At 39.4% G+C, this 13,194-nt stretch overlaps 1 protein-coding gene across 1 annotated transcript in view; it reads left to right on the forward strand.

Moving 5' to 3' along the window:
* The window catches only part of cadpsa (Ca2+-dependent activator protein for secretion a), a 200,869-nt gene that overhangs the window by 111,016 nt on the left and 76,659 nt on the right, over positions 1–13,194 (forward strand). Inside the window, 5 exon segments of the mRNA XM_042495019.1 lie at positions 937–1,073; positions 1,591–1,778; positions 12,536–12,637; positions 12,729–12,792; positions 13,023–13,146. Of these exon segments, the coding sequence (XP_042350953.1) occupies positions 937–1,073; positions 1,591–1,778; positions 12,536–12,637; positions 12,729–12,792; positions 13,023–13,146 (615 nt within the window).

Consider the following 13,194-nt stretch of genomic DNA (forward strand, 5'->3'; position numbering starts at 1 on the left):
ACAACCTATCGTGGCAATATGATATGCTACTGGACAGCATCAGGTTGAAACACTTCAACAATGTTATATAAGGAGCTGGAAGGTCCCTACAGGGAGGGCGGTAAGGTTTGTGGATGGGTTCAACAAACCCTGGACTTTCAGCAGAGAGTCCACTGCTTGCTTCTTATATGAATGTGTTTGTACCTCCTGGTACGCACAAACTCGGACTTGGTCTTGCAGTCTTTCACAGTGTCTACACCTGCCACCCATCAACAGCAGTTGTCCTCGTCAGTATCTACCACACTGGATGGGTGCTGCTTTGCACTAAAAGTGTTTCAGCAGCACTCACAGCCCTATACAACACATCAGCTAGTAGAAAATAGACGGATAGACTTAATCCTGAAACAGTGTTCAAAGCTGCATCGATTAAAGTTGACATGCATAGACATGAATGATAATGTGACTTTGCATGACCACAGCTTGACCTCAGACCTCAGAACTGACCATTAACCTCCAGATCACCAGTCACGCAACTAAAGCTGCCTGGGAAACTCTGCTGTCCACCTGAACTTTACCCTGCCTGTTGAGCCAAAACTGGCAACCCTCACCAAGGGCCCATAATAAAATCAATGCTGGACACATAAGCTAACAACTATTTGGCACTTTAAAAAAAAATGGCACCACTTGTTTAGAAAAGAGTGTTATTACATCAAAACTGAAATACTTGAATAGTTTTACAAAACTTTTACCTATAATAAAATATAGCTTTTTACACTCTTCAGAGTTTTTAAAATGTGCACAGCATTGCAGTATTGTGGGCATTTCAGAGGATTATTTGTTTGATTTCTTTGTTCCACATAAAAATTAAGTACCATTACGTTATTCTTGACATTGCCTTCTGTTCCTGTTTTTGTCTCTGTCTGTCTCCTCATCGGATGGGTAAATGTTTGTGCACAGATGCGGATCGAGCCCAGAAGCACGGCATGGATGAGTTCATTTCAGCCAACCCCTGTAACTTTGACCATGGCTCTTTGTTTGAGCTGGTTCAGCGCCTCACTCTGGACCACAGACTTAATGACTCCTACTCCTGCCTGGTAAGAGTTGCTTTTGGATATTAACCCTGCTTACTCTCTCATCAGCCCATTTGCCAGAGGAGAATGTTGGCATTGTACGTTTCTGCAAAACGTGGATATGTTACATTTCTACGTTTTATACACAACATATAAGTGTTTCTTCAGTGAAATGACTTTATCATCGGGAGGTGGTGAGGAGGGTGGATGGCATCACCTAGGTGGGACAGTACTGTAAAGCCATGTACGGGGAAAGATTGCGAGTGGGGTATTTACTGACGTATTTACTGACAACACCTGTTTCACATTAGAGTTCAAAATGCGTATCTTGGGGTTTGTTGAACTCCAGATCTTCCTGAGCATGTTAAACACCACCCTGGCCTTACTGATCCTGCTCTTTATGTCGGCTGATGTAGCTATTGTTTGGTTCTGTGTAATAATGCAGAGGCAGTATTAAAAGGGGACTTCGTTGCGACCCTAAGACACCATGGCAAGGATATTGCTTTTGTAAGTGGCAGTGTGTTGTGTGTGTTTCCTGTAGGGCTGGTTCAGTCCTGGTCAGGTGTTTGTCTTAGACGAGTACTGCGCCCGCTATGGCGTTCGAGGCTGCCATCGGCATTTATGTTACCTGAGCGACCTGCTGGAGAGGGCGGAAAACGGAGCCATGATTGACCCCACCCTGCTGCACTACAGCTTCGCCTTCTGTGCCTCCCACGTTCATGGAAACAGGTATGAATCGAGGCGCCCCTAAGAGTTAACCCTCTGAATCCTGAAACAGCATAATTTTTCTTGTGCTGCTTTCAGACACCATTTAACAAGTATTAAACTCTTTGAACCAAATTGATATGATTTCTTTCAAAAATATGGGAAAAAGGTAATGAGCAACCTGGTAAGAAATATTCCAAAAGTTGCAAGAAATAAAAAGAATTGTTGTTTATAAAAAGCTAGAGGAAAATGTCTAGGGGAAAAAAACCCCAAAAAAGGCTAGGGTAAAACTACATATATAGCTAATTATCATATATATATGAAATTGTGTTACATAATTATTATATTTGTAAAGCACATTTTTCCAGGTAATTTCATATATTATTATTATTATTATTATTATTTTATTATTATTATTAGTTGTAGATGTAATAGTATTGATATTAATTCATTTATGTATCCATTTTTTATTTTATTTTGTTTGTTATGTATTTTTTTTTACAAAGTAGAACTTTTAATCAAGTCTTTGCTCATTTTTTAAGTAATTTCCTCTTTTGTTACTCATTCCCTTCTTTCAGTGTTTTTAAGAGAAATTAAGCCAATTTGCTAAAGTTTCAAAGGGTTAACTACCCTTGAATGCTAAAGTCATTAGTATAACTGTCAAAACTGAAGTTGGAGACAGAAAATGATAAGGGGTCAGTCCACATCACAGGTACATACATGATGCCATATGTGACCCTCCCACTCTGTTTTATATACTTTTTTTTTTTCACTTTGCATGTTGTTGGCATGCTCACTTTTTTCTTTTTCTTTTCTCTATTTTCCTGTATAACCCTCTTTCCTTGTCACATTCACAAAATTACATCCCCTCCACTGTTCCCAAAAACCTGCACTTCCACACAATCACACCTAGTCAGCGTTTGTCCAAGTTGCTAAACTGGCCAGTGTCAGAGGCCGAACTCGAACGAGCCCTGTTCCCCTTCACCCCCGATCTCCCCGCCCAAACTGCTAAAAGAGAACTCAAAATCGTTGAGTTCATGAAGAAAATGGAATTCAGACCCCCAATTTTCTCAGGATCTAGAAGGTAAGTTACCTCATTAGGCAGGTTTCCACAACATTACAGATTACAAACCTAAGCCATGTTTTTGAAGTGACGATAAAACACAATTGTACGATGACTGCATTTCCATTGAGTGATGTAAGACTTCTCCTCTTGCAATAACATTCCAAGAAGCATGGTGATGGATGTTCAATTTATTAGCAGCTTTATTTCTACTGTGGCCACTGCACTAGCCGTCATGATTTCCAATTAAAAAACTTTTTGCGATAATTTTTTTTTAATTTGACACATTTTCATTAGGCGTATTTCATATTCACAGTTTCAGTTTATTCAATTTTCAGGGTAATGGAAACCCTCCTATTGTCTGTGTGATACAATCTAACTAAGGGGAGAAATGCAAACACCTATTTAAAATATTGAACACATCTTATTGTTGACTTACTTCTGAGATCTAGAGATGTTGCAGTTTTTTTGATCAGTTTTTCAAAGACTTGAACGGCCAAACAAGTTTTTAAGCAAACCAAGTTTAACCCAGTTATTTAAGCCAGTGAATGGATTATCTGTTTATAACAACCCTGTACGACTACAGTGAGTACAACATCTGTAGCATATAATGGACAGAAAGCCCTGAGGTCAGGGGTCTGTAACCCTGGACACACGTTCCACCATTTGCACACTGCAGCTTAACCCTTTGAAACCCCATCCCTTCTCTTGTGCTGCTTTCAGACACTGTTTTCAAGTACTCTAACCTTTGAAACAGCAGCCAGTTGGTGCGATTTCTTTCGAAAACATGGGGGAAAAAAAGGCAACAGGCAACTTGGTAAGAAATGTTCCACGTACAGCAAGAAATTAGTACATTTATAATAATAACAATAACTTTATTTATATAGCACCTCTAAAAGCAGATGTTTACAAAGCGCTTTCACAGACAAAGCAAAGGCAGGAACTCAGAAAATCATAAAATAAACATTAACAAACATGCCAATCACAAATGAGTGTAAATCAAAGTCAAAGTCAAAATTTGTATACAAAAGGTCAACAAGAATAAAGCAAAATAAAGGTAATGAAACAGGAAGGCCTTGAAAGGCAGATAAAGTACTAAATGAATAACGTTTTAGAAAATATAATAAATGCAATAAAAAACAAAAATTAATATAAGAAGATGGCATCAAATTAATGAGGTTAAAAAGGTAAGATAAAACAGATAAAAAAAAATAGACAGATGTAAGTGAAGTAAATAAATTAAAACATGAAAAGATGGTGAGAACAGGACATCAGAAGGATAAAGAATGGATAAAGCAAAATGAATAGAGGAAGAGAGAGAAAAAGAGAAAAAAATGAATAAATAAATAAAGTTGACATCACATAAAAGCAAATACTGTAAAAATGGGTTTTAAAGAAATGATTTAAAAGATCTTACTGATTCTGCAAAAATCATTTTAAAAAAGCTAGGAGGTAATGTCCAGAGAAAAAAGAAAAAAATCTCTGTAAAAAATAGTATTAATATACTAATTATAATTAATATTTATGGCTAATTATCGAAATTACATATTTAAAATTATGTTACAGAATTATTCAGAATTTTTAAGTAACCTTTTTTTCCCCAAAATGTTTCATATGTTATATTATATTTTTCTATTTATTTTACAAATTTTCAGGTAACTTTCTTGTACTTTTTAGTAGTTTCTCGCTATTTTTTGTTCTTTTTTTGAGTCATATCTTTTATATGCAGACTCTCTTTTGGTAGAGTACTTCTTTAACTCATGGTTCACTAGCACACAACTAAGTATTAATTGTATATTTTTGGAGCTGAAGCGTTCATTATGTGCTCTTCTGGAATATATATGGCCTATCATTTAGTCATTCATTGTATGCGTACTCTGGGCACAGATGGAGCAGCAAAGTGAAGTGAAGCTTGATGCAACCCAGGTCCCAAAGTCAGATACAACCTACTACACATTAATTGTCAAGAACACATAATAAATTAACATCTTATGCACCTGTCCATTCTCATGGATGAACTATCGAGATGCAAGAGTAACCAATCAGAGCAGCCGCAGGGCTTCATACCTGTAGTAGCAGCCACATACTAGTGAGATGAATGGCTGGCGTGCTGTGACGTGGATACAAGGAAGCAGAGCTGCTACAGATCAGTAATTGGCTGAGCTTTATTAAAAACATCAAGATACAATGCCTTCAAACAAGCAATGCACAGAATTGACATACTGCTCCTTATTTCACACAGAAGCCATCTAAAGGGTCTTCACTATGGCTGTGTTCGAAATCATCCACTCATTCACTCACTCCCTATCCACTACATCGTGTATATGATGTAGTGAACTACATCATATACACGATGTAGGGAACGACGGGAGGAGAATTCGGACACTACGCGGTAATTTCCTGAACGTGGTTGCGTCAGCAGATGCGCCATGGTTATTCAAGTATAAATAGCATCATACTAAAAAATACAAATGTAATGTTCAATCAGGAATGACAAATATGAATTCTGAAATTTCTTTTATTGATGAATATGCACCACTAGAATATATCCCATCCATGCAGAGCCGCATTTCTGCGGCCGGAGAACAGCTGGTTGTGCTTAACACGAAGCTTAATAAGCTTCTCAACATCTTCATCAGTCCCTTGGAACAAGAAACAGAAAAGCATTTATTTTTCTAACACACCGCCAATTGGGAAAAGAGAACAAAACGTTATGATCAGATGTGAGCGGGTGTGCGGGTGTCTGCTCCTAGCTAGAGCTGCAACTACCGGCAAGCCCTAGCATTAGCCTTAGCGTTAGCGTTAGCTCGCAGATACAAATAACAAACCGGATGCTTCTCCACCAACAAATCCGCTCTCTCTCTCCCTCTCCCCCTCTCTCTCTGGCGAGCCTTGACGGCAGGAATCCACTGTCGTGGGGGTAAGGGTGGGAACATCTGGTGACGCAACCAGGAAATCCTCCGAAGGCTAGACTGTCCCAATTAACAACCGTTAATGCGGCCTTCGGAGGCGACTCCTTCGGAGGGCCTCCAAAGGCCGCCGGGCTGCGTCCTCCGAAGGATGCAGACCCTGAATTGGGACACAGCTAATGACTTTCAGTTCGTGGACTTTAACTACAACCTTTTGCTACAGTTAACACTAATGTTCGGTTATCAGAGAACAAGAATACTAAGACTAAATTTAACAGATGACATGGTGAGCTAATATTACAGAGCTGAAGTTACCCATAATGTTAGCAGCTATTAGCAACTTAAGCTAACATTAACTAGCATAGATTGCTGCAAGGTGATGTTATACACAATGTTGCAGACATAATGTTTGAGGTTATATGATTTTGCAGCAAATTTTACTAACACTATGTTGCCTTACCTTAGGAGAAATGTAGACATCCTTGTTTATCTGTTTTATGTTAATCCAAAGAGATACTTGCTCATTTTATGTAAGGTTAAGGGAACAGGTTAAAATACACTCCGTTCTCTAGCCTCTCAGGATACCTTGTATCTGTGTTGCTTTTACCTCATGCACATCGTTTGGCCATTTTTTAAAAGTTATAACCCCCTAATAGAACTGCAGGAAAATCAAAATTTCTGATGCTTTTCTGTGGAGGTCTATGAGCAGGATTTCAGAGTGCATTATGTAGCTGTACAAAATGTGACTGGCTTGTGGCGTACTGCTGTTGCCTCAATTAGCCTTGGCGTTGCTCTGATCGTACCTACTAGTCCTTAAGCTATTTGCTACATTAAGCATTCATTGCGCTGGGTCTTAAGGTTTGCTTTCACTCGCTTCTGCAGTGCTGCTCCTCTCATCCATTGATCTGATCAGATGGACAGATCAATTATCCATCCACAACTGAAACTCCACAAACTGCTGCTGAGGAAAAAAAGAACTCATGACGAGTTCTGCCAGCACTGAGTTGCACTGCTCTATGTATTGTAATACTTTCTCCCAAAATGAGTAAACAAGTTAACAATCCTAAATTGAATTTCAAAATATATCTGTCTCTGTCTGAAGTTTTAGTAGCATATTCTGAAAGTTGGTTTTAGAGGAGCAGTTTTCAGTCAGAGATCAAATGGTGTCATTTCCTGAAGCTTCTGTGGTACGTGACATAGGAGTCATCTGGCCTTTATTCCAGTCTGTACCCTGTTATCTAAGTTGCAGCATTTACCACTCGTCTAATCCGCTGTGATGTGCTTGGACATCAAATCTGTCAACGTCGCAGTTGGCCGTCTGCAGATGAAGCGTAACAAAGATAGACGAGGGCCACTCTGGCGCTGAGGGCAAAGGTCAGGGAGGGCTGTCTGTCAGTGCCCACCACACACACACACACACACACAGACACACACACACACACACACACACACACACACACACACACACACACACACACACACACAAACACACACCTCCCCCCATCCTTCCAACTAAACCCATCCTCTGTCCATCCATCCACCCAGCCATCCCTGTGTCCTGCTGACAAACATTGACTGAGGACTGAGGCCTTTTCTGATCAACATGGACAGATGGACAGCACTCGCTCCAAGAGAAACAGAGAAAAAAGAAAGATGGTACAAATAAGACAAATATGATGAGAAAAGGAGTTTATGTAAAGTTTGTAGAGAGTGAAATTTGGGGGTATGAAACTTTTTCACTAAAAAAAGGTTGATATGTGCAGAGCAGTTTCAACTCCTGCCGGAGGACCACGCTCAGCACACGTTATTATTGATGTCAAAAATAGATCAACCTACATGCACATTCACATCTAAATGTAGATTTTTTCTTTTTATAAAGTCCAAAAATAATGAGTCCTGTGTATCTACATATCCCCACACATCAAACAGAGACCTGCTCTGCCAGTCCAGCCGTCGTGCCTGGAGGTCGAGGCATGACAGGTTGACAGGTTGTCATGTGTGACGGCCGAATATCTCTGCTGCCAACGCTGCTGCGTGTGCCCCAGTGCACACACCTCTCCCAGACCCCCCCATCCAAACAACACACACACACACACACACACACACACACACACCCCACCCCCACCCCTGCCTCCTAATAGCCTGCTGGCCTGGAGCTGTTGGTGCACCAAGTTGGACTTGGTTGCCCGGTCGCCTGCTAAAGTGTCAGGATTTGACTTCTGTCCAGCTAAATGTCGACTCTGTTTAGATCGACTGTTTGTTAGGAAGTGGCTTCAGAATAAACAAACAAAATATGAGCTGCTCTTTATTTGAAATAATAAAAAGGTTCATTATATAAAATTTGATGTGAAACAATATGGATTTAAAATGTAGCCATATAGCTTCTACAGCTACAGATCAAGCTCTGTGGTTTTAAAAATTAGTAAATGCACTCCTAACAGTGAGCGTTTATGTGGTTTTCAGTTTCTTATGTCCTGTTAAACATAAATTCAACATTTAATATCAGTTAAATCCACTATAACTTAATAAAATAGGGCAGGGTAACTGTAAACTGAATTGCTTTTCGGAGATCAATAAAGTCCTCTGATTCTGATTCTGATTCTGATTCTGATAAAATAATCACGAATATCGGCATTTTAAGTGTTTTAATTTTGGATAGTAACTTAACATCTCAAAGATTTTTTAAATGATTTAGTTTAACAATCGGTCTTTTCTAAAATATATATACTATATATATTTCTAGAATTTATTGATTAATTTGTAAATTAAGTCATTAAGACCCTACAACAGACACACTAAGAAATATAATTGCAAAAAACAAAATTCTGCTAAAATTGTTTTCCACACCACATTTGAAAACTTTAAATGTTTTTTTTAAATTTTTTAATTTTTTTTCAGATGACCCATTCAGGCAGCAGATATGTAAGTAAACTAGCTACATGATCTAAAGATAGCCAGCAATAATATTCCTTTGAGAAAATGGAGCTAGATAATCTTTTGCATTTTTGCCTAGAAAATGACTTCATCATCAAAATAATTTACAGATTCTCTGGCAGTAAACTAATTGATTAATCAACTTATCATTTCAGCTCGATACTGATTTATTCTGGAAATGAACATGTTAAATTTAGAGAATATATTCTGAAAATGAACAATTTGGGATTACAGTGGGCCACATGCTAAAGCTGCATTAAAAAAAAAATGGCTGGAGATTTGAAAGCAAACATGTTTCGTGGCGTTCCACCTAAAGGACTTGACGTGGTTGTCCCCCTGAATATAAGAGGAGATGTGAAAGTGTTGCTGGCTCGCCATCCCTCTGTCTGTCACTGATGGCTCATTTGCTTGTTGTCGTCATTGGAGCTGTGAGGTCAGGAGGTCAAGCAAACATGAGGAGGCTGCCAAGAAATAACGCACGGCCGGAAGAAAAAAAAGAGAGAGCCCCACAGGACATAATTAGTGTGAAATTTTCCTCTTTCATTTTCTGTCACAATGTAAAAGGTGTGATGGTTTTTTACTTAGAATTTTTGTCTTTATAATTCCTCTTCCAGATTTGTGTCAAGCTTGTTTATAATATTGCAAGCCACTTAAAAAAGAAGGTACAGGAAAGTGTATACCAAAGCCATGTTTGGATCAGGAAAGCCCTACTAAAGTTTCAACATTGTGAAAATCATCCTAATGTACACGGATCTGCAAAAACAAGTAAAAACGCTGTAATATGCATGCCAGGCCAGTAGTTGGTGGTAAAAAACACCTTTATGCTCCTGCACATAGAGGTGTTCTTCTACAGAGCAGTGAGTGTAAACAAAGAAGAAGATGATGGCAAACGCATGCATGAGAGCGGAAAGCTTTGTCTGGACGTGCGGTGAAATGAGACTGTTACTTTGAGTGATGCTGGATTATAAAGCATCTAGGCTATTTGTCACAGGATCTGTGCATTGCCAGTTTACGCTATGACAGAAGAGGTGGCTTTTTCAAGAAATTACACTCTGGACCCCCGGTTTCAAAAGTCTGCGTTTTCAGGCATCCAGAACGCCTTTGTCATGTGAACGAAAGGCCAAACCACAAGAAAAGTTTAATGTTTCATGCAAGAATCGTTGCCGTGTAAACGGCCCCATAGAAACTCAGGCCACTGATTGTTAGGGGTGGGAAAAAATGGTTCCACTCAAGTTTCATGTTTTTGTTTTTGTTTAATTTACAGTTTTTCAGTCAATTGCTTTGATGACTGAATCAGTGTAATTAAAGCAGTTGTCGATGGTAATCTGGTAGTCTAACAGTAATGTGACATAATATACGTTAAAGAGCCAAGGCAAGAAGGTATACAATGGCAGACGGTGCGAGGACAGGCACCTTTAGCTGCTCAAATACCAACTCAAATTCAGCCAGCACAGTGTAAACTCCCGGCTGGATGAGCAAACATTTCTGTTGCTGCCTTTACACAGATTTGCCCCAGCCGACTGTGATTCCCACACTGGGGTTCTGAATTCAAGTTCCTGCTGTTATTCATTTTCTGGGTGGGCCTTTTGTTTTAGGTGGGTAAAATATGTTTTGTTGCTGACTGCAATCCACAGCAGTACAAACTCCACCCTGCTTCTCCAAACTGGGGGATAGCGGACTGACATCTACTGTATGTAATACACTGTCTATGGACCCCATAAAAACACACTTCAAAAATATTGAACTATCCCTTCAAAAGTTAACAATAAATTGTGATATTGAATAACAATCCCTTAAAATCACAAAATATAAAATCAGAATCCAAGAATCCTGATAGTGTATCAGGCCGGCCCTACTAATTATCATAAACAATCATATACAAAAAATAGCCACCACTGTGACAAAAAAAATCATTCAGGGTTATTCATTTTTACATCACTAGTATAAAGTACACCAGTTTGTTATGATGGTGTTTCAGGCTACATTCATGCTTTTATTAGTCTGCTCTCAATTTTTCAGAAATGAAAACGGGCACCTCTTCTTATCATTTTGGTCACTCCTGTAACTTTAATACCATTATTTTAGTGTTAAATTGTTTTTTATTTTTATTTATTGTTTAATTATTTTAGTTCACGCACTCAAACGCAGTTATCTCGTCCTCAGCTGCATGATTTTCAGCAGCCTGCAGAGGCCCACAGGTGGCTGTGACACACTGACACTGTCTGCTCAAATACCCATGAAAACCGAGACGAGCCTTGCCGAGATGATGCTAAGCAAATTGGTCCTCCTCAAAATCTAACAAGCACTCACGAGGCAGTGCAGCAAATACACTCCCCCCACCAGCACCACACACACACGCACACGCGTGCACACACACAGGCACAAGGAGAGAGTTTCTCACTGTCTGCTGAAATGACATGTCAAAAGGGGGGAGAGTGTCATGTCTCCTGCTTCTCATCATGCTGTCATGGCCACCAGTCCAACGCTTCTTCTGTCACATGCACTCTGCTCACACTCCACCCAGACCCAACCATGTCACAAACAATAAACACATCACATACACAAACACACACACACACACACACACACACACACACACACACACACACACACACACACACACAGGCACACACATACCTTCTTGAGAAGCTGTAATTGCTACGTGTGTATTGAAATAGTAAAAAATAGGATGTAACACTGCTAATACAGACAATGCCTAACCTTTGTATCTGTAATTTTACATGATATTGTGCAAGCTTTTTTTTTTTTTATTTTTAATAGACTTTTGTCTCTTTTTTTTTTTTTAACAGTTTTTTTTGTGTGTTTTTTTTTCTGTATATGTGTGTGTTTGTTGTCTATGGCAGTCTTTAATTGTTGTAATGTATGTGAAGATGTAATAGAGAGCTTGCCTCAACATATAATAAAGTACAGATTTTAACTGGTCTTGATCACTATACTCAATAACAACCTTAACGAAACACAGCTATCGCTCTTGTTTGTGTTTTTTTGTTTGGGGGGTGGGGGTGCGGACATGTCTATGTTTTCATGCTGTTATGTTAATTAGGCGAGTTTCTGTGAATTGCGAAGAAGAAGAAGAGAAAAACCTCCCCTTGATAACAAAAATGATGCTATGGCTATGTGCTTGTAAGTAGGAACTGGCTTCCTCATGATGCAGCAGGAGCTACAAGAGGTGTTATTGCATCACATAACAACATCAACATCACAATTCCTCTTGCTCCATAGCACACCTACATCACCTTGGATTGGAAATAATGGTGTGGTGGCTGCAATAGAAATAAAGCTGATTGACTAATGTTTCTGAACATCCATCAACATGCTTCTCCAGAGGAAAAGTTGCAGAACATCACTCAATGGAAACGCAATTATCTCACAATTGTGTTTTATCAACACAAATCTATAATGGAAAATGGACTACACTTCAAATAAGGACAACTCTGGCTATATGCAGACTCAAAAATAAAGCATTTTTATTGTATCATTTTATATATCATACATTTTCCAAAATTACAGACCCACAATAGTGCACCTTGAAATAGTTAGGCCTACATTTCAAATTCATGAGGTGAACACATTTGTAAACTCACCAACACACTGCTGAGACCTGGCTCTGGAGCTCTTTAATCTTTTTCTTGTGTCCTACAACGGTTTGTTGTGTTCTTAGAACCTGAGGAGATTCGGAGAGGCATTAATAACATGTGAACCTACATGTAAATGAAGCATTGATATCCAAAAATATTCACCGTATGTTTTGAAAGTTTCAGTTGGTTGGTGTACTTGATTCCCCAGTACTGAGAGACAGGCTGTCTGGAGAGACTGCAAAAGCTTTCATTACTTGTCCCTGCTGTTGTCTTTAGGCCTGATGGTATCGGCACAGTGACCGTGGAAGAGAAAGAACGCTTTGAGGAGATCAAGGAGAGACTACGGGTGCTACTGGAGAACCAGATTACACACTTTAGGTAGGAACCCTGTGCAGCAACGATGCACCAATCTCATTCCAAACTGGACTGCCAAGAGTTCACATGACAGTCAGACCTGTCTCTTCCATAGGTACTGCTTTCCTTTTGGACGGCCAGAGGGAGCACTAAAAGCAACTCTGTCCTTGCTTGAAAGAGTAAGTCATTCTTCTCATTCTTTTCTGCCGGAAAAATATGTGTAATTTTTTAACCCATTAATTTAGCTTTCCATCATGAAATAAACAGCTCAGAGACAGCTGATTTCTGTGCAGCCAATATGTTCTCGCTCCCAACTCTTTTCAGCTTGATGAGTGGCCAAAGGCTTCAAACTGGCAGTCTGTGCTCGCTACATGCATAGCATCATTTTTAAAACTGACTTTCTTTTTAGGTTCTGATGAAAGATATTGTTACCCCTGTTCCACAAGAGGAAGTCAAGACTGTGATCCGTAAGTGTCTGGAGCAGGCGGCTCTGGTCAACTACCAACGCCTGTCAGAGTACGCCAAACTGGAAGGTAGGGTCCCCCTCCATCACTACTGCATTGTTGTGCATGACATTTTAG

The sequence above is a fragment of the Plectropomus leopardus genome, chromosome 2 (assembly GCF_008729295.1).
Source record: "Plectropomus leopardus isolate mb chromosome 2, YSFRI_Pleo_2.0, whole genome shotgun sequence".
In the NCBI taxonomy this organism is placed as follows: domain Eukaryota; kingdom Metazoa; phylum Chordata; class Actinopteri; order Perciformes; family Serranidae; genus Plectropomus; species Plectropomus leopardus.